The following is a 25,244-nucleotide window of genomic DNA, read 5'->3' on the forward strand; positions in this document are numbered from 1 at the left end:
AAACACGTACAAATGACATGACATTCATTCTTTTAGTTGTCTATTTTGGACAACCAACACTTTCTATTTTGCATAGTCATGATTTTCACGTTAACATCAAACTGTTCTAGTTTTATGTCTGCATGCAGCCACTGTTTCCTTGCAGCAGACACATGCTAGTTGTGGCTGCTTATCCCTTGATCTCTCCAGATTGTTACCACAAATATATATTTGCATATAACATCATCAGATCCAATCGAAGTATTATGATGGAACAAAAGAAAGTTTTAAAATAAATTTGTCAAGATGCAATTCATTTTGTTGTGATAACTTTTTCTGCTACACTTACCGTAGGACCATACACGAACAAGCGAGACCACAATCCCAATTGTATTTTTGTGGCTGAAAAGGGACGGATATCATCTTCACATCATCAGATGGAGATAACTCATCTGCAAAAGTAGAAAAAGAGTATGAATAAAAATGCCATTTTTTAAAATTTTCTTCTTCATTTGGTAAAATTATTTTAGTGTAACCATGAAATATTGTGATTCAATTTTATAATCGAGACCATTGAAAATATCACATCTGTTGCTTTTTGAAAACAGTTTTGGATAAAATTAAATTTTTGTTTTAAATTGTATCTTTAGTCATGAAATAAAACTAATAATCAATCTAAAGTTTTAAAATTGATCTTTAAGTCGAGTTTTCATTTCCGTGTTTTACGTTTGCGGTGAATCTAACTTTGGCAATCTTGACTAAAGTTGTAAACAAGATGGCGGCTGCGAACGGATGTAAAAAATGGAACGGAACGCAAATTTTAGCGAAACAAAATTAGTTGCTTGAAATAATTATACAATACTTTCACGTTTATTTTTGTCAATCTTTAAGAATAACAAACAATGCAAAAAAAAAAATGGATGAAACAATAAATAAACAAAAAAAATAAATGTTACCAAAGGCAAGCTAAGTTACTTTTTTACCTAACTAGATAAGCTTTTTGTGTTTTAATTTATTTATTTATTTACATTTTTCACATTACTTTTATTCTTAACTAAAAAAAGACATTAAAATTGCTTTGTTTGCTATTTCATTGGTTTTGTTTTATTTTTCAATTTCATTCTTTTTTTTTTTTGATAATTATGCAGAGAAAGGATGATGAAATTCAATTTTTACGGTATCTTTTGTTTATTAAAATGTTATGTTAAACTACAGTCTAGTTGGAACAAAAAAAAAAAAAACATATTTCTTAGTTATTTCATTAACATATTCATAACAAGTACACAGTAGTTAAAAATTAAAACACGCTTATCATTGTTGTCGTTAGCAGTTGAGTTGTTGGTATTATTTTACTTTAAGGCCCATCTCACGTTCGTATATAGAAAATGTTTTTTTGTAGATTTCGGTGTGCTAAAAACGAATCTGCAAACCGTTTCCATTGCAAAAAAATAGTTTTCATGATATGAAGAAATTACTTTTTCGAAAAGTGGGTGATCACTTTTCCATGTAAATTTAACTTAAAATGAGCACCCACTTTCTGGCCACATGAGAGAGGGGGCATTTTTTGTGTATTTATTGGCTAAAAAGTTTTCTGTTTGATTGCTTTTGCATGCTATTAACCCCTGAACTCTGGGACTATTTTCCATTTCACAGCCTAGCCTTTGTTTACACTATGCGCGAGCATAAACGAAATCTGTTAAATATGCACTCGCGTACCAAACTGCCTTGTTACAGTGTAGAATTGGCGAAAATTTAAAATTAGACGAAAAACAAGTAGTTTTCCAAATATTAAATCATGTAATTCTTTTTTTATGCTTGCGCGTAGCGTAAACGAAGGCTGGGCTGTGAAATAGAAAATAATCCCAGAGTTAAGGGGTTAATACCATACAAACGGTAAATTTGCGACGGAAACAGTTACCATAATCTTTTAAAAGCACACCGAAAACAACAAAGAACAACCACCGCCCCCTCCCCAATGTAAACATAATTTTTGTGAAATGGTAAATGTCGGCACATTACTTATGGAAAAACGGTTAATTAAACTGCAGAAGCACCTGTTAATGCAATACCCCCTCCCCTAAAAAGAACGAAAAACATAAAAATGTTTGGTGGTTATGTTTTTGCAAACCGCCCGTGAAAACTTTATTTTTTGATAAATTAAAAAAAACACATATTTTTTTTAACTTTCTTATTTGAAAGATTCCTACGTGATGTGATATGACACCTCACTACGCCTGTGAAGCGAGGTGCTCGCTGGGCAAAACAACAAACAGCTCACTTAATATTAATTTTTCAAAAACATTAATAAGAAAACAAATATTTAGAAAAATTAATTAAAAACAAACAATCAGACTTGGCTTGTTATAAGAGGTGTAAATTTATTTGCCCTGGTGTATCACACTCGTGTTTATTTTGAGTCCGAAAAAAAAGAAGAAGAAATCCTTCCCGACTGGTCAAATGTTTTTGGCGTTAAGTTGGAAAGAAACGATAAATTAATTTTCTTTAGAAAAGCCGTTCGGGTAAGGAGCGGAGTGAATAGATAAGAAGAATGTTTTTCTTTTTTTTGTGTGGTTTCACCATTGGAACCAGCACAGGGTGTGTCACGCACGAGCGACAGAGCGTGGCAGTAACGCGTCTTACTCCTCTGGTGTTTGCGAGCAAAAAAGAGAGCGAGAGACTCCTCGAATTTAGCGCCACGGCTTTATTTTGTCTTTTTTTTTGGAGCTCTCCGGAAACGGTGAATGTTCAATGTCACTGTCAAAATTAGTTCCGGGGTAGACGCTACACCTGTTCGCACGTGAATATATTATGTAAGAAAAAAACTGCCGAAGGCGGTGAAATGGTAGCAGTATCAGAATTTTTGTAGGAATTTTTGACACCCCTAACACGAAACTGCGAATACAATATAAAAATCTCGTAATTTCTCTGTTAAAAGTGGGTTATTTATTTTCTTTATGGATTATACTTCCAAAATAAACTATTACAGTTGTTTTAAAAGTAATAAAAATATTTTTATTTTTTTTTAAAACAGTAATGAATTTTCCGAACTCAATATTTTTAATTTTTAAACTCAATATTTTTAAATTTTAAAAATCTATCAAAATTTTTCTATTGATTCTATTTTTACGATATTTTCAGGGTCAATGTGAAATTTTATGTTCTTTCCAATAAACCGAATATAATATTTTAGACAAACGTTTTTTTTAAATTCACGCCCCCCCCCATTTTCACGCCCCCCCCATTTTGAAATGTCTATTAAAAAGTAAATAATTAATTTATGTTTAATAGGTTTATATATCACAAATTGAAGAGAAAAGGTCAATAAATAATATATTCAAATTTAAAACAAAAAAAAAAATCAGTTTTTTAGAAATTTACCTGTAAAGTCCGAAGTTTAAAACCTTATTTTATAAGAACACATTTTTTCTTTTTGTCTTTTTTTTTTTTTTTTAATGAAACCTTGGTCCTTGCTCCTTTAATTGAAAAAAAAATTAGGGCTTGAATTACATTTTTCGAGGAGTTATAAGCTTAGAAAGATAGGGGGTCGAATAATTTACGCCTCTCATTTTGAAATGTCTATTAAAAAGTAAATAATTAATTTATGTTTAATAGGTTTATATATCACAAATTGAAGAGAAAAGGTCAATAAATAATATATTCAAATTTAAAACAAAAAAAAAAAATCAGTTTTTTAGAAATTTACCTGTAAAGTCCGAAGTTTAAAACCTTTTTAAAAAAAAAAAAAACACATTGTTTTGTTTTGTTTTTTTTTAAAATAAAACCTTGGTCCTTACTCCTTTAATTGAAAAAAAAAATTAGGGCTTGAATTACATTTTTCGAGGAGTTATAAGCTTGGAAAGATGGGGTGGAATTATTCACTATTTTCACGAAATTTCTGACACTGCTAGTGAAATGGTACAAAATAGTCCCAGGGGTTCATACCATGCAAACGGTAAATTTGTGGTGGGTTTGTTTATCAGATTCGTTGTCAGCGACCTCGAATACCCCTAAAAAAACAAATTAGAGTGGTCGGTGTTTTGTTGTAGCGTAAGGTAACATTTACCATTATTTTATTTGTTTTTAAATAAAAAGTTGTTCGGGAGCAATGCTAAAAACTCATTTCACATTAAATAATTTTTGTGACTGAAATAGGATTTAACCCTTTCTTTTGTACTTATGAGGATTCTGTTGGTTATGTATGTACATTTCGGTACTTGTATAGTTTAATCAAGACATTATCAAAATGCAAATATCGAAAAAACGTTTTTATGACAGTGCGTTGAAGGTAGCCATCTTTGAATTTTTTTAAACACACCACGGGGAGATAACTCAGTTTAAAGCGCTGACAGCCTCTTCCCCATTTTTAATACTAGCTTTTCTTTCTAAAACTCGAACCTTTTGCTTGGTATCATAACAAATTGCTTTTTTCGCGGTAAAAAAAAAAACAAAACAAAAAAACTACTATAAGTGAATTTTTTTTTCGGAAAACTTCATTCCAGAACGGATACGTACAATATAACTTTTTTTTTTTTTTTTTTTTAGATATTTTCATTTTTTAATGTCTTGATTAAAAACTGTACAAGTATCTAAATTTCTTGTACTAATCCAAAAAGATGTAAGTACAATTCTATGGTTTCATGTCATCAACATAACATAGTGTTAACATCAACATTAACATAGTGTTAACTGAAAAATAATCGGTCGTGCGTGCGCGTGCACTTGCACTAGTTGTCCAACCTGTTTATTCCAAAAGCTGTGCTTAACATGGGGAGGTTGAAAATAAGAAAATGCATTTCGGGATAAATATTCCCAACCTCCCCATGTTAAGAACGGCTTTCGGAATAAACACCCCCAACCTCCCCATGTTAAGAACGGCTTTCGGAATAAACAGGTTGGATAACCAGTGCACTAGTGCAGTGGCAGTGCAGTGGCTGCAGTGCACATTGACCAAATAATCAAACCATTTAATATCGGTATTTTTGCAGAACACGGACCGCGTTATTTTAGATGGGATTTTCAAGTTAAATTTCATTTTTACAATGTTTTGTTTATTAAATTTCATAGGTGAAAAATAGTTACGAAACGAAACGCCCTTCCTCCCCATGTTAACGAATGAGTTTTAATGATGTTATTGTTTAACCACGGTCCATATTCTGCATAAGTACCTCGATTAATCTCATGAAAAAAAAGCATCGATTTTGTTTAAACTATTAATTTAAAACTAGTTCGTCTTTCTCCAACACAACATTTTCATTCAAACTTTTAGTCATTTCTTACCTGAATCTTCCATAATTCATTCGTTACGAGTAAATTTACTGGATCTTTTATTATTATTATTTTTTTTACCTATTGATTTATTTTGTTCACATTTTATGTTGTTTTTTTTATGCGTTACAATTGTCAAATGCTGGTTTAGAATTCGTCTGTCGGGGTCTCATGGCGAAAGAAATTAATTATACAAACGAAACAAAAAAAATTAAAACACCTTAACGATTAATCAAGGGAGATAATCATAATTTCTTAAAAACTTCAAAACTTAACATTAAATCAAGGGGAAATAATTGTGATTTCTTATTTGCAAATGAAATTCACAAGACTTTATTCGCCCTTTTTTTTTTTTTTTTTTGACCAGGACTAAAATGTAGTCTCATGGAAGAACACCAACTACTCTCATAGTTGGCTCATAAGAGTAGTGGTAGATGGACAAAAATCGGGGGCCTGCAATATAAATGCTGGAGTCCCTCAGGGGTCAATCCTGGGCCCAACTCTCTTCCTGATCTACATCAATGACCTCCCTAAACACATACTTAAATCATTCGTTCACATCTATGCTGATGACACGACCATCTACGGCAACACATCAAAGGCTGTAAATGACAAAGTTCTCTCGGATTCTCTCTCCTCTGATCTCGAGCGCGTGGTTCAGTGGGGGAAGATGTGGCTGGTTACCTTTAATGCATCCAAAACCAAACTCCTATCCTTACATCATCAACGCTCTGATCCCCAGCTGGCATCAATTGTGATGGATGGCTCTCGTCTGGGTGAGGCCCCGTGTTTTGACAAGCTTCTGGGTTTGACCTTTACTCCTGATCTGAAATGGAACACGTACATCAAGTCTGTTGCCAAGGTCGCTGGAAAGATGGTGGGATCCTTCTACCGCTCCAGAAGATATCTCACTACTGATGCAATTCTCTATCTATATAAAAGCCAAGTACGTCCAAGGATGGAATACTGTTGCCATATCTGGGCAGGAGCTGCTAAAAACAGCCTATCCTGCCTTGACAGAGTACAAAATAGACTTTGTGGCTTAGTGGGGGATGCCCTTTTCTCTACCCTGCAACCTCTCTCCCACAGAAGAGACGTTGCGAGTCTATCCTTGTTTTATCGTTATTTCCATGGCAGATGCTCGTCTGAACTCCAATCTCTGGTCCCCCCTCGCCAATCTTTCACGAAAAACACCCGTCTAGCTGAATCAACTGTGAAAAATTTTCCCCACTCTATATCTGTGCCTAAATCAAAACGCGGATTCCATGAACAAAGCTTCTTTCTTAGAACTGCACGCTTGTGGAACTCTGTTCCGTCTGCCTGCTTCCCACCGGACTACAACTTGGATGTCTTTAAGTCCAATGTTAACAAGTTCCTAATGAACCGCCCCCTTAAGTAAACACTTCATCAAATCTCCACACTAACGTAATGTACTTGCAATAACCCTTATCCCTGAGTGGCTTCCGGGCATTGATAAGTGGTGATCACTGTGTAAAAAAAAAAAAAAAAACTCCATCCCTATTTGTTTGTGGTCCCAATTAAGTTCTGCTCACATGATTGACATACCCCCCCCCTTTTTTTTGCGAAAGACAGTCTACTCTTAAAAAGATTTGGTAGGGTCATACCAATTTGCCACTGATTTTATTTTATTATTTTGTAGGACTCATGGTGGAGTCACCACTTATCAGCCATGTAGTTCGGTAGTATAACCAATTTATAATCGGGACTTATCAATTTTTAGGACTCTGAGGTTGCATGTGCTGCAATTTTATTCGAGTTGAAAGTAGGAGTGTATTCGCGGGATCATTAAAGGTAAATTTAACGGGATCGCCGATTAATAAATAGGTTTTACCAATCCAGATCCTTACATAAAAATAAAAATAAACACCTGACAAAGAACACGATATCACTGTATTAATATGAATGATGGCACTAAAAGAAAAGTGATGTCATCAATTTCTGTGCCACTCGGACATCTGAGGGTGATAAATGGTGCAATTTCGAAGAAAATGAGCTACCTGGTTGCAAGGTGCTTATGGACGTTCATGTCTGTATGGAGTATACTGAGGAGTTGAGTGGAGTGATAACTAGGCAGAATGTCGTAGGTTATAATTCCTTGTAATTCCTCTGGTTTAAGTGCAAGTGAGTCTGCACTACCAAGTACAAGTCGGTCTGTACTGGCGAAATTGATGGCTTGAATGCATCAATATGCATGCGTGAAAATGTACCGGGATTGCTTAAGAATCCGAGGTGCTTGTAATGGGTTCGTTTTGAAGGTGTCGAGTGTGGTTGGCCCAGGAAGGAGGTGGGGCGATATTAAATTCCGCATGTGCGAAAATGGTGGTATCTTTAATGTGGCTGATGTGAGAGCAACTGTCTCCATTGTATCGCCAATTTAATGGGAGGTTCGACATTAAACAAGCATTGATAATCACAGCTGGCACCGATGTAGGTAAAATCCTGTTGATGGGTGAACTGTCCAACTTACTGGCTACAGGACCGTTAATCCGTAGGAAGACCATGTATGTGCCACTAATTTGTTGCAGTTGGAGTCCAGTTTGTAGGGAAGCCGTGTTTGGTTTAATTTTCAATTTTTGAGCAATTATTGGCATAAATCGCTACTTTGTTGAGACCAGTGTCCCTAGTTTGTAAGGAAGTCTGTGTTTGCACATCGCTGATTTACTGAGGTCGTATTAGATGACTGGAAAAGAAAGATTAACTTTGTACTTTTTGTAACTTTATTTTCAACTCACAATTTTTTTTTAAACCAAGTGATCCACGTTTATTTTTTTACGTTTTTTTTTTTTTTACAAAACCCATGTAGTCGTTGGTGAATTTACATAAAAGAAACAACATTTCCTGATGTGTTAGAATTATTAAAAGAAAGTGTTCCAACATGTGAGTTTTCTTTTTTTAGTGGAAAGATTTTTAGTGGAAAGATGCAGAGTGAAGGTTTTTGAGATGTGCACGCAAGTTTGGTAAGCTCACTGAGGATCCTTTGAGTAAAAATTGGGCTTCTACATGTGTGAACCAAAGTGCAGAGTCGTCTGCCCCCCAAAACAGGACTTTCACTAACGTAAGAATAGTCGAATTTGATGACACAGAGTAATTTATTACTTTATTAAAGTCAAAAGTAGGAGTGTATTCACGGGGTCATTAAAGGTAAATTTAACGGGATCGATGATTAATAGATGGATTTCACCAACCACATCCTTACAAAAAAAAATAAAAATAAACTCCGGAAAACAACGACACCTGACAAAGAACACAAAGTCATTCTATTAACATGAACTAAACAACATTTATTTACGTGTCAGAAATATTAGTTTAAATTGTTCCAACATAAGTGTTTTCTTGTGTTGAATATTCACAACGAAGAATTAATGAACTGAGGATTTTTGTGAGAATAGCATGAGGTTTGAAATTACTGATTTTCTTTTATAATCAAAGTGTCACATATGGCTTATGGTTAATGTGCCTATTTTCTGAGAACAAACAGTCCATACATCATATAAACGAATGCATGTGTGTGTTCATATCGTAAGAATAGTAGTTCAAAATAAAATTGTTTAAAAAAGATGTAAATTCTTGTTCGATGTGGTAACTTTCCATGATGGGAATTAAAGTTCATGTGCATGGGGCATACATTCAGGGCAAGGGATTTTAACGTCTCCCAGTGACAGAGTTATTCTGAACATGTGCTGTTCTTGAGAAATCAAGAGGAAAAACGGATTTAATTTTTTGTGGGCAAATATTTATATACAGGCCTTCTTGAAGGTTTCAGCTTGTTTACTGTATTTCTATGTGAGGAAGCATCATATAGTTCCTTTTGTTTTATGCGTGCAGTGGTCGCATCTCAATGTCATTTTCTTACGTGTTCTTCATACGCGTGGGCATTGAAGCAATGATCGTTATGAAATGTTCTAGCTGGGGATTTATTCCGGCCAGGCATAACGGTTGCTACAACTTTTGTTTCCTTCTTTTTTGGCGTGTTTTTTTTTTTTTTGTTATCCCACTCTATATTGTCTTTTTTCTTTAAATGAAATCGTAAATATCTTAAAATTGTATAATCATTTATTTATTTGCGAACTGTTATCCTCATCTTTATAGTTGCTGTTATTTCACCATGTTCTTCCCAACTATTCCTCTGGCCTTCTTCAGATGGTTAATCATGATAGAATAGGAATGCTGAGTCTTTTTCTTTATCTTATTTTTATTTCTCAACTTGTGAAATATTGAAAAGACAAAAAGAAAGAAAAAACTTGAAAATTATTTGAGAGAAATCTGATTTTTGTTCCTTCTCACTTTTTCAAATCCTCATACATTTAAATCTAAAGTGAGGGTGAAACAAATGAGTCATTTCCTGTTTCCATGATGACCTGCCTTTCTTTTCATTTGAATATGAATAAACTCGATACAGATTTTGAGGTGACATGTAAATACCATATATATTGGAGATTACTAAATCGTTTGGTATCATTGCAGAAGGAAAAATTTAATTTACTATCTTGGATTACCTTGTGAATATCTGAAAAGAAAGTATATTGATTAATGCCAAAGGCATATTTAAAGTCATTGATTGATTGGATGTTGAATGTTTTTAAAAAGTGATAAAAAAGAAGGGTATTGTTTGGACTATTCTCATACAGAGATAATTGTACACCAACTACAAATTGGACTAATAGTGTTGTCCACAGGTGTCAAAGATATTTGAATATTTTATGAACTTCGGTGTTACATCGATCAAGGCTAGTACAGACTATTTCTTTCTTTCATGCTGATTTATGTAAATGTGTATTGTTCATCCGCTTTATCAATACATTTATTAAGAATCAATACATTTATCAATACATTTATTAAGAACCAATACATTTATCAATACATTTATTAAGAACCAATACATTTATCAATACATTTATTAAGAACCAATACATTTATCAATACATTTATTAAGAACCAATACATTTATCAATACATTTATTAAGAACCGATACATTTATCAATACATTTATTAAGAACCGATACATTTATCAATACATTTATTAAGAATCGATACATTTATCAATACATTTATTAAGAATCAATACATTTATCAATACATTTATTAAGAATCAATACATTTATCAATACATTTATTAAGAATCAATACATTTATCAATACATTTATTAAGAATCAATACATTTATCAATACATTTATTAAGAATCAATACATTTATCAATACATTTATTAAGAATCGATACATTTATCAATACATTTATTAAGAATCGATACATTTATCAATACATTTATTAAGAATCGATACATTTATCAATACATTTATTAAGAATCGATACATTTATCAATACATTTATTAAGAATCGATACATTTATCAATACATTTATTAAGAATCGATACATTTATCAATACATTTATTAAGAATCGATACATTTATCAATACATTTATTAAGAATCAATACATTTATCAATACATTTATTAAGAATCAATACATTTATCAATACATTTATTAAGAATCAATACATTTATCAATACATTTATTAAGAATCAATACATTTATCAATACATTTATTAAGAATCAATACATTTATCAATACATTTATTAAGAATCAATACATTTATCAATACATTTATTAAGAAATCTATCCCTACTACTACTTTTTTTAAAATCTTATTTCACTATATTTATGTAATAAAGTGTATCATTTAAAAGGTTTTAACTTGTATTGATTTTCTGTTCTTTCACAGAATATTCATTGTTTGTATATCCTCATTTCGTAAAATTTTTGTAAGATGTCTTGAGAAAGAGGCTCACCTCTCTCTTATTTGGTATATACTTAAATCCATATTTTTATTATTCTGTTATTTGACTATCTTGTTGTCCCTAATGTTAGTGTTAATGCAAGCATAGCATTACTCATTTGTATTTTTAAAAATTCATATTTAAAAGAAATCCAAGAAACTTAATTTGCCATGCATAATGAGTGAGCAAAATAATCCGTATTCAGCCATTGCAGAAAGTATGTAATGCTGATCCTGGCTACATATTAGTATATTTTCCTAAAGTCTTTGGAAAATGCCAAGACCAGCACTAACAATTAATAAACATGCATTTAAAATGGTGACTGAAAAGATGAAAGATGAATGAAAACAAGTGTTAAATCAACTTATGTTGATTTGACACCTTTTATGCATGAAAAATGAAAAATGTGAAAGTTTATAAGAAAACAGTGTTTTTATACAAGAAATAAAAACACAAAATTTATTTTTGTATTAGCAAATGTTCAGCATGTGTTTAGGAAAAGAGTATCTAAGTATTTAGCAGCATGCCATTATGTATGTGTGTGCATACCTTTATTCTGGTACTGCGTATATATATATATATATATATATATATATATATATATATATATATATATATATATATATATACATATATATGAGCAAACAGTTAATAAAATATGTTAAAAAACACTTTGAAATGAGTTAAAAACATATTTAATCTGAAAAGGAAACACTAGATAAATGGATAGTCCTTATTATTATAATTATTATTATTATTATTATTATTATTATTATTATTAAGGACTATCCATTTATCTAGTGTTTGCTTTTCAGATTAAATATGTTTTTAACTCATTTCAAAGTGTTTTTAACATATTTTATTAACTGTTTGCTCATATTATAAGCTCTATTTCCTATTTGGTTTTATCGAGCTTTTATATCTGGCTGAGATAATTTTATAAATATTAATTCTTTAATATTTATAATTTACTTTAATTTTACCATCTTGGATCATTTTGGTAAATTCAATTGTAATTTTCATTTTATATATATATATATATATATATATATATATATATATATGTGTGTGTGTGTGTGTGTGTGTGTGTGCGAGTAATGAAACTTGTATGTGAATCATGGAATTCTTTTCCTTCTTGCTACCCGGCTATAAGGCTGGGTTGAGGTATGGATTAAACCTTCCTGTTCCTTTTTGGTCAGCTGGCAGAGTCTGAATATTTGTTCATCCAGCCACTGCTTTGTAGGTAGGATTTCACACTGGATTACTACAATTGTGTAGAGGTGCTACTTTTTGGGGTTTGGAAGTATTTCCATTGGTTGGAAATAATTAGATTTAACATCTTCATTGTCAAGATTACTAGCTTTGGGAAGTGAAGACGAAAGCTATGTCCAACAAAGTGGAGAAGGAGAGAGTGTAAGCAATCATAGCCATTTTCATTTTTAGTGTTCATATGAATCACTTTGCAATTCAACTACAACAAGTATATAACCAAATTATTTTATTAACAATCTCAATAACACAGTAATGATTTTCCTTTCAGGTATTACCCACCTCTTTTGTCACTGTAGACTAAGTGGACAATGTTTTATTCTAACATTTAAAACAACTTTTTGAGTCATTATTTTATTATTGGAATCCTTTAGAGATGAGTAATTTGTATATTTATTTATTTACTTAGTTGTATATTTATTTATTTACTTAGTTGTATATTTATTTATTTATTTGTTTGTATATTTATTTATTTATTTATTTACAGACTATTATCTTCATCTTCATAGTTTTTGTTTCACAAAATTTCAGCCAACTATTCCTCTGGCCTTTGTCAGGTTGTTAACTGCGAAATGCAGAATTTTTTAACTGTATCCTCAGTACTTAGTGCCTTCCATAGTTGTTGTCATCTCACCACGTTTTGGCCAACTAATCCTCTGGTTGGCTTTGGGTAGGATTGAAACCGCTATCTTCAGACAATGCTCACCTGGAACCATAGAGATCCAACGCCTCTATCCACTCTGCCAAAGGGCAATCCAAGTTTTTCTCATTTTTATCTGGTCTCCCATCATCGGGTCCGTACAGAATGGTATATTATTTTATTATTGGAATCCTTTTGAGATGAGTAATTTGTATATTTTATTTATTTATTTGTGGACTATTATCCTCATCTTTATAGTTTTTGTTTCACAACGTTTCAGAGCCCATGGCGCAGTGGATAAATGCATTGAATCTCTACAGTTTCAGGTGAGTATTGTCTGAAGATCGCAGTTTCAATCTTACCCAAATTCGGGCAAAATATGGTGAGACAACAACAACTATGGAAAGCAGTAATGACTGAGGATACAGTTAAAAAATTCAGCATTCCTATCCCGTCATGGTTAACAACCTGACGAAGGCCAGAGGAATAGTTGGCCGAAACATCATGAAATATAGAAGATGAGTATAACAGTTTGCAAATAAATAAATTTTTGAGTCATCTTCGTGATATGCAAATAAAAAAGAGAAATGGAAGAAAAAGGTGTAAGTAAAGGAATATGTTCATTAATATGGACAAAAACAAAAAGGTTGAAAATCCACATGGTGTTAAACAAATAGTCCGTTCGTAGGGAAGAAAGAAAAGTTCATACATGAAGAGTAGGATGAATCTCCTACTTGTAAGGAAAGGAAAATAGTTCATATATGAGGATTTTTGTAATGTATACATGTGTGTGTGTGTGTGTGTGTGTGTAGCAGAAGTAGCAATGTTGAATCTTTGGAGCTTCTTGTCAAAGTCGAACCCATAGCTAGAGGCCCAGGAGTTTCTGTTGCACACTAAGGGAGAAGTTTGGGGGGTTGGTGGAAACCCTGTGGAATGAGTCAGCTTTCTGGTGATCTCATGGCCAGAAAAGAGAAAGAGTTTAGTTATATCAATTTTTGTTGTGTACTTAGCAAGAAGTACAACACAATCATGTTGACACACCAGTTCTTGCAAGATCACAAAAGTTAAGCAACATTGAGCTGGGCCAGTACCATATGGGTGACTATTTGGGAAAGCGAGGTGCTGTATGTACCTTCTGGGAAGGTTGGGCGTGGGGCCAGCACTCTCACCCCGAAAAAAAAAAGGACTCCTTGCTACAAAAGCATCTATAAAAGGTTGTGGATGGCCTATGCCCCTCCAGGGGCTCAATGCTTTGGATTGGGTTAGATTGGACTTAGCTAGAAAGAAAGTTAAATGCTTGCATCAATCAGCTCCAAGCTTAGATATTAAACACAGATTCAAAATCATAATGGCAGCTCATTGGAACTGTTTTGCTTCTACTGTTGCTGCCGCTGCTGCAGTTTGTAACATGACTTTTACATCCACATCATTTGATCACATTTCATCGCTATTTGCTATGACACCCAACAAATTGCCTGACTTATGTTTTATTGATGTCTTATTGTTCACTTTTATCTGCACATATAAAAAAATATAAAGAAAAAATTAAATTAAATGTTGGATTTAAATACAATAGCAGCATCAGATGTATTTGCAACAGAAGTGGATGAGGACCACTCAGAGCAAATAGTTCTTAGTTGTTCGTTTTGATCCAACCCAACCAGACACTGGCCAGTGATAACCAATCAAATAATAATAATAATAATAATAATAATAATAATAATAATAATAATAGTTATAATAATTGCATGAAATATAAGATGAAGTGACTCAGTGCATGTTTACAAATATATCCTAAGTTGCATGTTTTATGAGTTGCATATGAATAACAGACTTGCTGTGAGTGATAAATATTTTACTAGGGGGGAAAAAAAACACACAAGAAATTGGAAATGTGTCTGATCATGAGTTTTTGACCATCCAAAATTTGATTTTCCTTAAGAAAAGTTAGTGTCTCTTTAAACGAGAGTTAATGTAGTGGGATTAAACCCCTAAAAAGTAATGATACTACAGATAAGAGGTTCCCTGCTGTAGTTATGATTTATTTGAGTTTTGCCAAAAGAAATAGCCAGCTAGATATAATATTGCCTTGGAATTAGATCTTTGTCCATAGATTGGAAGCAGATTAGGGATATCGAGTATGTGTCTGTGTGACAGCAGTTATATATATATATATATATATATATATATATATATATATATATATATATACTAGCAGAAGTACCCGTCGTTGACTGGGTTCAAAAACAGCCTACAGAAAATGGACTGTGAGTGATGAAAGTATGATAGGTTATGAAAAGGAGGGGGTTGTAAAGAGATAGGTTTTGATACTCAAAAATTTTACCATAAGCAAAATATGATGAAAGTAAAGATAATTTTTGCGAAAATATATTTTTTTATATCAACTTTGTTTCCATTCGTAGCCAAGAGTGACCAACGAAATGATGTTTCCTTACAAAGAGAAAATGCTATATATATAATAATTTAAATGATATAATAATCTAAATAAATATACAAGAAATAAATGTTACCATAGTCGATAAAAGTTCATTGGTTTGTATTTTTAAGTAGTTTGTAAGAAGAATTTTTTTTTTAATTCACGAACCGGTTTAAAAAAAAATCAAAATGGCAGTGACTTTGAAATGGAGAGCCCCGTTTTCAATTTGAAGGAGGGCACATGAGCATTCTGTGTTAACAATTTAAGAGAGTTCCGTCAACGTAAGGAATATTTATAAACATATTTTAATGTTTTCCGTTATTTTATGCTTGAGGAATATTCGATTATGGCATGTGTAGTTTATATAAAAATTCATTTAAGTAGTTATCGCCTCAAATTTCGTTTTAATTTCGGTTCGCTGAAATTATTTCAAGTAAAGAGCATTAAAAACTATTTCAAAACAAAAAAAAACATGAACTGAACTTTTATTGACTATGGTAACATTTATTTCTTGTATATTTATTTTTTTGGGTAGTTGCTTGTTGGCTTTTCTGCTAAACACTCTTACTAAATAATATCGACGAAATATCGATAAACAAAGAAACAAAAACAGTTTTGAAAAATAATGAAGCTTTACTTACTTTAGTAAAATAATCCAAAACAGCAAAATGGGATATTAAAATAATAAACACGTAATTACTTTAGTTTTTTAAAGCAAAGAATCGATATAAATATGAATAAGAAGAAAATGGCGCCCTTTTCAAGCAGAACAGCTTCGTTTCAGTTTTACAGTATTGAACGGTGTAGTATTGCACCGTTGGATTCAGGGTTGTACTATTGTAATGTAAAGAACACGCAGAAAGGGTTGTAATCAACTGAATTCCTTCTAGTACACTGACAAAAAAAAAAAGCTTAAACAGATATATAAATAAAATAAAAAAGTTATGTAAATGTTTTTAAAAAGACACGTAATCACTTGAGCAGGATTTTTTCCTTCTTTTGACACGATAACAAGTAACGTTGTTATTTTTTAATATTTATCTATTTTCGAAAGAGTGTTTAGGGTTTGTATGCTTTTAGGGCACACCCTAAGAAAATAAATAATTCCATACAAGCTTCTGAAATGACGAACACAACAACTTCATAAAAGGTAACACAGAAAAGGTTTATTAAGGAGAATGTAATATGTTCCTTGTCAAAAGCTGGACTCCGGCTACCTGGTGGTGTCGCGGTAGTTATTCCCCGTGGAATCATCGATACCGTTAGAAATCACCGAGGTGGAGAGAGAGAAGAAAAGGGAGGTCCGTTCTGTTTGGCGTCTTTCTCTGTAAGGACGAGTTGTTCTTCCAACCGGATGCTGGCCGATTTCATTTGGGGATAGGAAGGATCAATGCGCCGTACCCCTGATTGGTCAATATGTGGCCAAATAGCACAGGGGAGAGGCATTGATTCGAGGAAGAAAAGTCCCCTTTGTTTCTGCTACAAGTGCTGCGTGCAAGTGGAGAAAGAAAAAAAACAGAGTTATGCAAAATTTGTGTCAAGAATTGTCTAAAGTTTCGACTTTTTTTTTTTGGCTTTCACTTTAATAAGAACGTGAATTTATGAGGTGAATTTATTCGACACAATATGATTCAACTCAAAAAAATAAATAAAAGCTAACGGGAATTAAGATTAAAGTTAAGGCGTTATTGTGGACCCTCACCCCTTTTAAAAAACCTTGTTAAACTTTGTGACATATTTACATTCTATGGAGGTCAGGCGCGAACGAACACCCAATAATTTTATTATACCATATTTCTTCAAACTGAAACATAATTATCAAAGTATACTTACGCAAATAGATATGAAAAGTCTTTGTTAAAGTTTGTGCCATATTTCCATGGAGTACAGGCGCGAACGCAGACCCCACAATTTTATTATACCATCCCTATTTAAGTTGAAACATACTTATCAAAGTATTCTTATGTACATCTATATCAAAAACCCTTGTAAACGTTTTTTTTTTTCATTTTTTATTTCCATACTTTGGGGGCCAGATGTGAACGCAGACCCCACAATTTTTATTAACCACCGTTCTGCCAGATCAAACCTACCCATTCCAGATCCTCGATACATCTATCATTATATGTAATCAGGTTTTTTTAAAATAGTCCACCATATAGGAGCCTATTCGTGACCAGACACACACACACGTTCAGCTTTATATTATATATATAAATAACAAAATGTCTATATTCCAAATTCCAAGATATTGTCCATCTTACCATTTCTTTCAGCATGTTAAAATATTAAATTCTTGACAGCACCAGTTTCATAGCGCAGAATCATCCATATAATTATTACGTCAATTTTGTAATCTATTTTGCCCTGAAGAATAGGAACTATAAGAGAAAATATAAAGAATATGGACATGATCAAATAATCCATATCAAACACACACACACACACGTGATATATATATATCATATATAACATATATGTATATGACATTTATATATATATATAGAGAGAGAGAGAGAGAGAAAGAGAGTATCAATAAAATAAGAAAACAATATAAAAATATATACTAATGTATATTGATTTATTCGTTCATTCAATAATAATGATACATCAATTAGGAGTGTAGGATAAGTAAAACTCTTTATACCATGGTGTTATTGACTTAGAATAACTGCTTTATGCCAAATTAATGGCCGAATCTAGTTAAATTTGTGCTCATTTTTTCATTAATGCTAATTAATTTCTAACTTTGCATCAAATGGATATCATAATACTTTGTTTGCTGCACCTTATCATGACAAAGCTCTATACAAAATTTCAGACAGATGGGTTCAGTAGTTTCCAAGAAAAAGTAGAACAGATAGGCAGACTAAGAGAAATATAATAGATTCCAGCAGATGAGTAATTGTTTCAGAGTTTGATTTTCTAGGATCTGTTTGTTAGTTGGCCCTTTGGTGTTTCATAATTAGTCTTAGCTTTCTTGGTCTAATAGGCAGTTGGGTTTGTGTGTCCCTTAGAAAGAGATGGGTTCTTGGGTTTTAAACTATTGAATTTGTATTTTGATTTGGTCAGACTCAGAATTCTCATTTGCAAGTCTGTTATTAAAAATCTTAAAAAAAAAACAAAAACAAAAACAAAAAAAAACCCCTTTGTTTTAAGATGGAGTCATGATTTTATTTGGAGGGAGAATTTATCCGTTACAGTACTGACTGAGATCAAATTGACACTGAGCACATTCATATGATACCTTAGATTCATATAAGAAATGGGTGCATATAAATAGGAATGAGTGACGCAATAACTGCGATATTGATGAAAGACAACTATGAACTAATGCATTTCATTGAAGCATTAAAACATTTAATTCAACAATCAAATGCCACATCATAAAATTAAGTCTGACTGTGATTGTTTGGCCTTCTATTTTATGTGCGTGAACTAATAAACTGCACGGATTATGTTTTATTGACGTTTTATTGTTGAATGTACATATGCAGCTGTGAAAACTAATTAAGACGAAACAACACACGGAAGAAATATACACAAAGTTACAAAAGGGCATCTACAAAGAAAAAGATAGACAAAAACAATACACGTGTCTTATAGGCATGAAGAATGCATGGAAGTTCTTATCTGTCGTAAAATTCTAATTTGAGAGATAAGAATGAAAAAAGAAAAAAAGGTTGTGACCTCTACACCTCAACTAACCCGAAAGGTACCAATAATGAAATAAGAACAGAAATGAATAACAGTGGTTTTCTTTGTTCTGAGGGGAGACAACTTTATGATTATAGAGTGATTCATAAGATTTTAAGACCAAATGTCACATCTTAAAAATAGTTAAAATGTGATTGTTTAATCTCCTGTTTTGTGTGCGAGAACTAACAAACTTTATTTTTTTTTTTATTATCAATAATGATGGATCTAGAAGAATATCAGAATGAAGACAGCCATTTGATAGAGTTGACAGAGTCTGGAAGAATCTAATTGGAATTGAATATTGAATAAGAAAAAGGGTCACCATCTTTCAAGTCCAACATTAATATTTCCACTAAAATATAAATCAAAATTATTCAAAAGAAAGATTGGAATATCAAGTGAGTTGTTTGAGAGGCTGGCTTTTGTCGTAAACAGAATGTGGTATCCTGGAGTTCCATCTCAGCTTGCCACTTCTGGTGAGGGATAGGAATAGGTTATGATGCCTTATTATCATGACATCTTATCAAGATCTGAAGCATTTTTGGTGCCAAACTTTTTGATTAACAATTTAAAAGGTGAATCTGCACAGAAGTGTTCTTTCACCTACGCAGTTGCATGAGTCTAGATGTCATTGCACATACACCAAGCCAAACTACAACTCAGTATGACACAAAATATTGCATACAAACAAAATCTGTCATATGATTAGCATATTGGAAACCTGCAAATTTCTGCTTACGGCTAAATGTGTGCCAAATACAACAGTTCAAATCAAGCCTCTGACGTAGAGAAGCCAGCATTCTCTTTCTCTTCATCATAGTGTTGATGGACGAGAATAAACTCAAAACCTAAAACTGTTTTTAATTTCTAAAAACCCATCCAACCTAAGAACTCTTCATTCCAGTGCTTCTATGCAAAGTCACAGGGATTTCCAGGTTGGTATCTGGAAGCGTGTTTAACTCACTAGGGGAGATGCACCCCTGAATCAAGATGGAAAAGCAACGGGAAACTACTGTCTTTACTTGTCTTCCTGAGATTATCATGGCTTGTGGGGGACCCCGGAGCAGATTTGTTACCAGTTGTAGGCTGCATTGTGGAACCGATTATTGTAAAGTCTGCATGTTCGATTACTAGAAGGGTAGCAGGCCATCGTTTGCAGACGATACAGCATAATGAAAACAAATAAGAACATGTGTTACGAGTATAAGACATTTAAATTAAGCATGCCAAAGCAGGATTACATGTTTACAAGCAATATTTATTTACACAGAAAGATTACAAACATTACAGTGTTTGTGTGTATATGAATTAGCGTGCATGTAGATAAATGTTCGTTGCGTGTATGTGTGTGTGAATGTATACGAGAGTTTGTTGCAATATATGTTGGAAGTCCATTGTGTGTGAAAGAGTTTATTAAGTTCTACACAAGTATTTGATCCTACCTTGAAGAAGGAAAACGCTCTGCCGAGGCACATCTAAGATTTGTGTCCGATCACATTCGAGGTTCGAATTAAAAGAGAAAAAGAAATGGAAGTAAAAAACACCACCTGTTGGGCAAATGGAAGTTACAAGGGCAGGTAACTGGTGCAGTATTTAAAGGTGTATGCATGTGTGCGATTTGAGTGATACATGTTAGATTTAAAAGGCATGTGCCCATAGGCTCTACAATTTGCAGAACTGGTCGCTGACGCTGTTAAAACAGGAGGACCATTGCTGCTGTTTCCTTTGAATAAAAATGGATTCATACTTTAATGGAGGAGTTGGGATTCATAGAAAATGGTTGCTATTTTCCTATTTTGTATTCAATTTCAGACAACTAACACTACCACTTCATTTTTACAAACCAATCATCCATTGTCTAAGCAAGGTTTAAAATTTAACAGCATAGAGTGAAAGTTTGATGCAAATTCAGTTTCGGCCATATTAATACACATGTGCAGTAACATTTCTTTTTAATATGTTTTTAAAAATGACTGGCAATTTAAAATTAGAAGACCAAAAAAAAAAAAAAGTCGAAAAAAGATTTACTTCCACCATGACTAATGTTTGTGCAAAATTTTAACAAATTCAAGGTGTGGTTATTGAGAAAAGTGAATGGGAGTGAATTACTAGGTCCAATCCTTCCTTTGTTGTGGGACCAATAAAATTGAGACCCCCCACCCCACCCCCCAGAACGTTGCTGAAACCATCCTTGTTATGGTGTTTCTTAGTAAAGAAATAGAAAATCTTGTTTGCATTGTTCAGCTATTTTATAAATTAACATTTTTCAATTCTTTCTCAATTGACAAGAAACCGAAAGATTTCTTTACAAATTAGTATCTATACTGGTAGAACCCACGGAGATTCCAGTTTTCTACATCAGTCTATATAATTTACTGTCACTAATAATATTCCATTTGAAATAATAAAGGCTTGCTAGTTATTACTTTTATGGTCGTTTAAAGAAATTTTTTTTTTATTACATTTTCATCCTCAACAAGGCACATTGCCACTTTGGTGTAGGGGGCTACTACCAGGGGCAACAACTACTGGGGTACTATGTAGGGATTTGGGCAGCAAGATGTCGGTTCACGTTACACTTGAACTTCTGCATGTCAGTACAGTTGGGGAAGCAGGGACCTGGAATGGAATTCCAGAGTCTAGCGGTTCTGGGGAAGAAACTACTAGAGTAGAAAGATCTTTTACATCTAGGGATCTCTATTGTGTGGGGGTAGGATTTAGCTGCCTGTCGAGTTTGTTGAGGGTGACTACGTCATGGGGGCACAAGTGTCTGCAGTTCGTCAGAGCATTCACCATTAAAATATTTGTAGAACAGGCAGAGGGATGCAACATTTCGTCGATGGGACAGAGGCTGAAGCTTAGATACCAGTTCAGGGTCTATCAGATTGGCGACTCTTTTGAACCTTGTCTAGGAGCGAGAAACTAGTAGCAGATGCACCAGCCCAGATATGACAGCAATACTCCATACATGGGCGAATGGTGGCCTTATAGAGGTACAGGATACTTTCAGGTGTTAGTAATTTTCTAACATGTAGAGAGAGCAAATCTGGGTTGGTTGGATGGGCTTTTCCAACAAGTTAATGTCCCGAACACTGGCTGAACAGGCATGGTGATCCAAAGCTGGTATAAGTGCAAGCTATTTGCAGTTTCAGTAATGGTGAGAGCCTAGAATCGGTCTAGAATACTGAGCCAGGTTTTATGTTGGCTATCGCACCATTTCTTTCAGCCTGGTGATGATGCTGGGTCGATGATTTGATAAAAATAATTGTCAGGTAAATATTCTTCAAATAAATAAAACAAATGTCACTTAAATATGTATTCATTTTAAATAGTTTTAGTTTAGAAGGTTACTTAATTTTATTTTGGAACAATCCATTTTAAAATGGGTCATAATTTTTTTTTTTTTATCTTTGTTAATTGGAGGATTTCACTTTTTTCTTTTTTAAGGTGATAATGTACATTTTAACATGTATTTTTCATTTTTATTTGTCTTATGATAATACAATTTTCAATATTTATTAGTTCATCAAATCTTCAAAGAATATAAAAAAATTATCCTTATTTGATGGAGTTTTAAAAATTAGTCTTTTCTTTTCAGAGGAAATAACTAGCAAAATAAATAAATAAAAATACAAGTAAAGAATTGTTAGTTTGCATGAATTTGAAAATTTTTGAAATTATAAAAGAATATCAAATATCTGTTAAAGTTATTTTTTCAGGAAAGTTTTAAAGGTTGGTTTAAAAAAAAAAAAAAAAAAAAAAAAAAAAAAAAAAAACAATGTTTGAAAAAATTTAAAAATAGAAGTTCCGTAATAGTGTACATGAATCCAAATAAAGTCAAAAGTCCAATGATTTATTTAATCAACCAATTCATACAAATCTTACAAAATGAAATTATATTAAATAAATATTAAATAAGCTAGAATACACATTCAAATATTACACCTAACCCTCACTTCTATCTTTGCTAATCTTAAAATATAAAAATAAGTATTTTTTCTAGAAAATTAAAAATCACTTGTTTTGTTTTTACATGTTAAAAATATTTATAAACTCAAATTTTATGATAATTACCTTATTTTCATATCTAAGTTTTGAATGGAAAAGATTTTTTTTATTAAATCACATAAAATTCTCAAATCTGAACGAAAATTAAAAATCGAAATCATGTTTTTATATTTAATAGATATAACTATTTACAAAAGTAACCTTTATTGAGCATCTCCTCTTTGGGATGCTTATTATATACAGGATCCAGATATTTAAATGTGAAAGTAAATGTTTTCTAAATTAAATAAATGTAGTAAGCTCTAAAGTTAAGCAAACATACCCACAGAAAAACAAACATTCACAAAAAAAGTTTTTTTAAAAATCATATTATAATTTTTATTTTTTCCCAGAAATTGTAATATTTCTGTAATATATATATATATATATATATATATATATATATATATATATATATAAAAATTTATTTTTTTCCATTTACTGTCTTTTAATAACTCTTGCTGACATTAAGTAATAATTTGTACATGTCAGTTGACCTCTTCTTTGCCCTATATGTTTTGCGTCTTCTAACGTCATTTTGTCTGGGTCATTTTGACATTTGCTTTTCTATTTTCTATTTAATTCTATCAACATTTAATTTTTTTTTTCTCTTCACTGATTTTTCTTAATTACACTGTCTTGGCAGCCATGTTAAACGCATATCTTATTTTTCTTTGATTAATATTATTGGAATGTTTTCCCCTTTTCCTTGTACATATTTGTGAATTATTCCACGGATTTCGCCCTTTTGTATTATTTTATACCATCTTCCAATTACGCAGTTTCCTTGGATTTTACTTGTGCGAATAGAAATTTAATTAACTTTCTTGGATTTACATTTTTGGATTGTACCGTCATTGGATACTTACCTTTCACCAGACTATCCATTCACGTGAAATCACCTTTTTCTTCACCATATTCCCTCTGCTTCACTTTTTGTTATCAAGTAAGATCTTTGACTTACTTGCAGTTTCATCAAATACTTTTGTATGCAAAATCCGATCCTGCATTTTGCTAATTCCTACCCTATGATGAGAAGGAAAGTATTTTTTCGAAACTCCGTGGATTAAGGACTATCCACTTATTAAGCGTTTCCTTTTCAGATTAAATATGTTTTTAACTCTTTTTCAAAGTGTTTTTTGAAATGTTTTATTAACTATTTTCTCATATATATATAAGGCAAAATGTGTGCGTGTCTTGCAAAAATTTTTCTCAGATGCATCGGATCGGGTTGAGACTGGTTCCATCTGAAAGAGCGATGTTTCGGTCAAATAATATGTGAGAATTAGAAAAGAACGGTCAATTATTTTGTATAGAAATAAACATTTAAACCAAGCGAGTGTTGGAAAAATTGTGCCTTTCTAAACAACTTTGAAAACTGAGCATGTGCAGTTAAGCATTATTTTTTTTGAATTTGTTTAAATAACACAATTTCCAATGTTATTTCGCTCTCAGCATTGTAGGGCAGTGAATTAGAAGGTTGTGGTGTAAGCTTTAGTTTTTACTTCGAGTACATTAAAAAAAAAGAAAAAGAAAAAAAAGATTTTTGTAATTTTAAATAACAATTTCCTTCAGATTTTTCATCATAGGTTTTAAAAGTAAGTTAACAGGGTCAAAAGATTTTTATTTGCCATAACATTTTTATTTTGAGGGTTACGTAATGTGATTTTTTTTTCTTTAAAAAAAAAAAAAAAAAATTTTTTTATAAGTTATTTTGCTTAAAACAAATTCTACTTTTTTTAAAACAATTATTTTCATCTTGTTTTTGTTACGTCGTAATGACACGTAATGGTGGTCTATTTAAAAAAAAAAAAAAAAAAAAAAAAAACGGTTTTGTAATTTTAAATAATTTCCTTATTTCGATTTTTTTATCAGAGGTTTAAAAAAAAAAAACAAAAAAAAAACAAACATTTTAACATTTAGGTTACGTAATATGATTTTTTTTCTTTTAACTAATCATTTTTATAATGATTGTAGAATTATTTTCACTATGTTTTTGTTGCAACACACTGTAACAAGAAATCTTTCTAGACCGAGTTTGCTTAAACTGGTTTTCATGTACTTTTTTTTTCTGTCCAATTACATTTTCCTGTAATAATCCGTTCAT

The 25,244-nt window shown here is 32.1% G+C and overlaps 1 protein-coding gene across 2 annotated transcripts in view; it reads right to left on the reverse strand.

The window, feature by feature from the left end:
• LOC145291331 (protein GUCD1-like) overlaps positions 1 to 5,491 on the reverse strand; it is a 59,145-nt gene extending 53,654 nt beyond the window's left edge. Inside the window, exons 1-2 of one of the 2 annotated variants that reach the window (XM_080137095.1) lie at positions 5,257 to 5,447; positions 329 to 431 (exon numbers count right to left, since the gene is read on the reverse strand). In XM_080137095.1, coding sequence (XP_079993221.1) covers positions 329 to 431; positions 5,257 to 5,269 — 116 coding nt within the window. In that variant the 5' untranslated portion in view covers positions 5,270 to 5,447. Of the gene's footprint in view, positions 1 to 328; positions 432 to 5,256 lie in introns of both variants that reach the window. The other variant, XM_080137088.1, reaches the window with a different exon arrangement.
• Between the last annotated feature and the right edge of the window lie 19,753 nt (positions 5,492 to 25,244).

The sequence above is a fragment of the Euprymna scolopes genome, chromosome 2 (assembly GCF_053919585.1).
Source record: "Euprymna scolopes isolate OS-2025 chromosome 2, ASM5391958v1, whole genome shotgun sequence".
NCBI lineage: Eukaryota > Metazoa > Mollusca > Cephalopoda > Sepiida > Sepiolidae > Euprymna > Euprymna scolopes.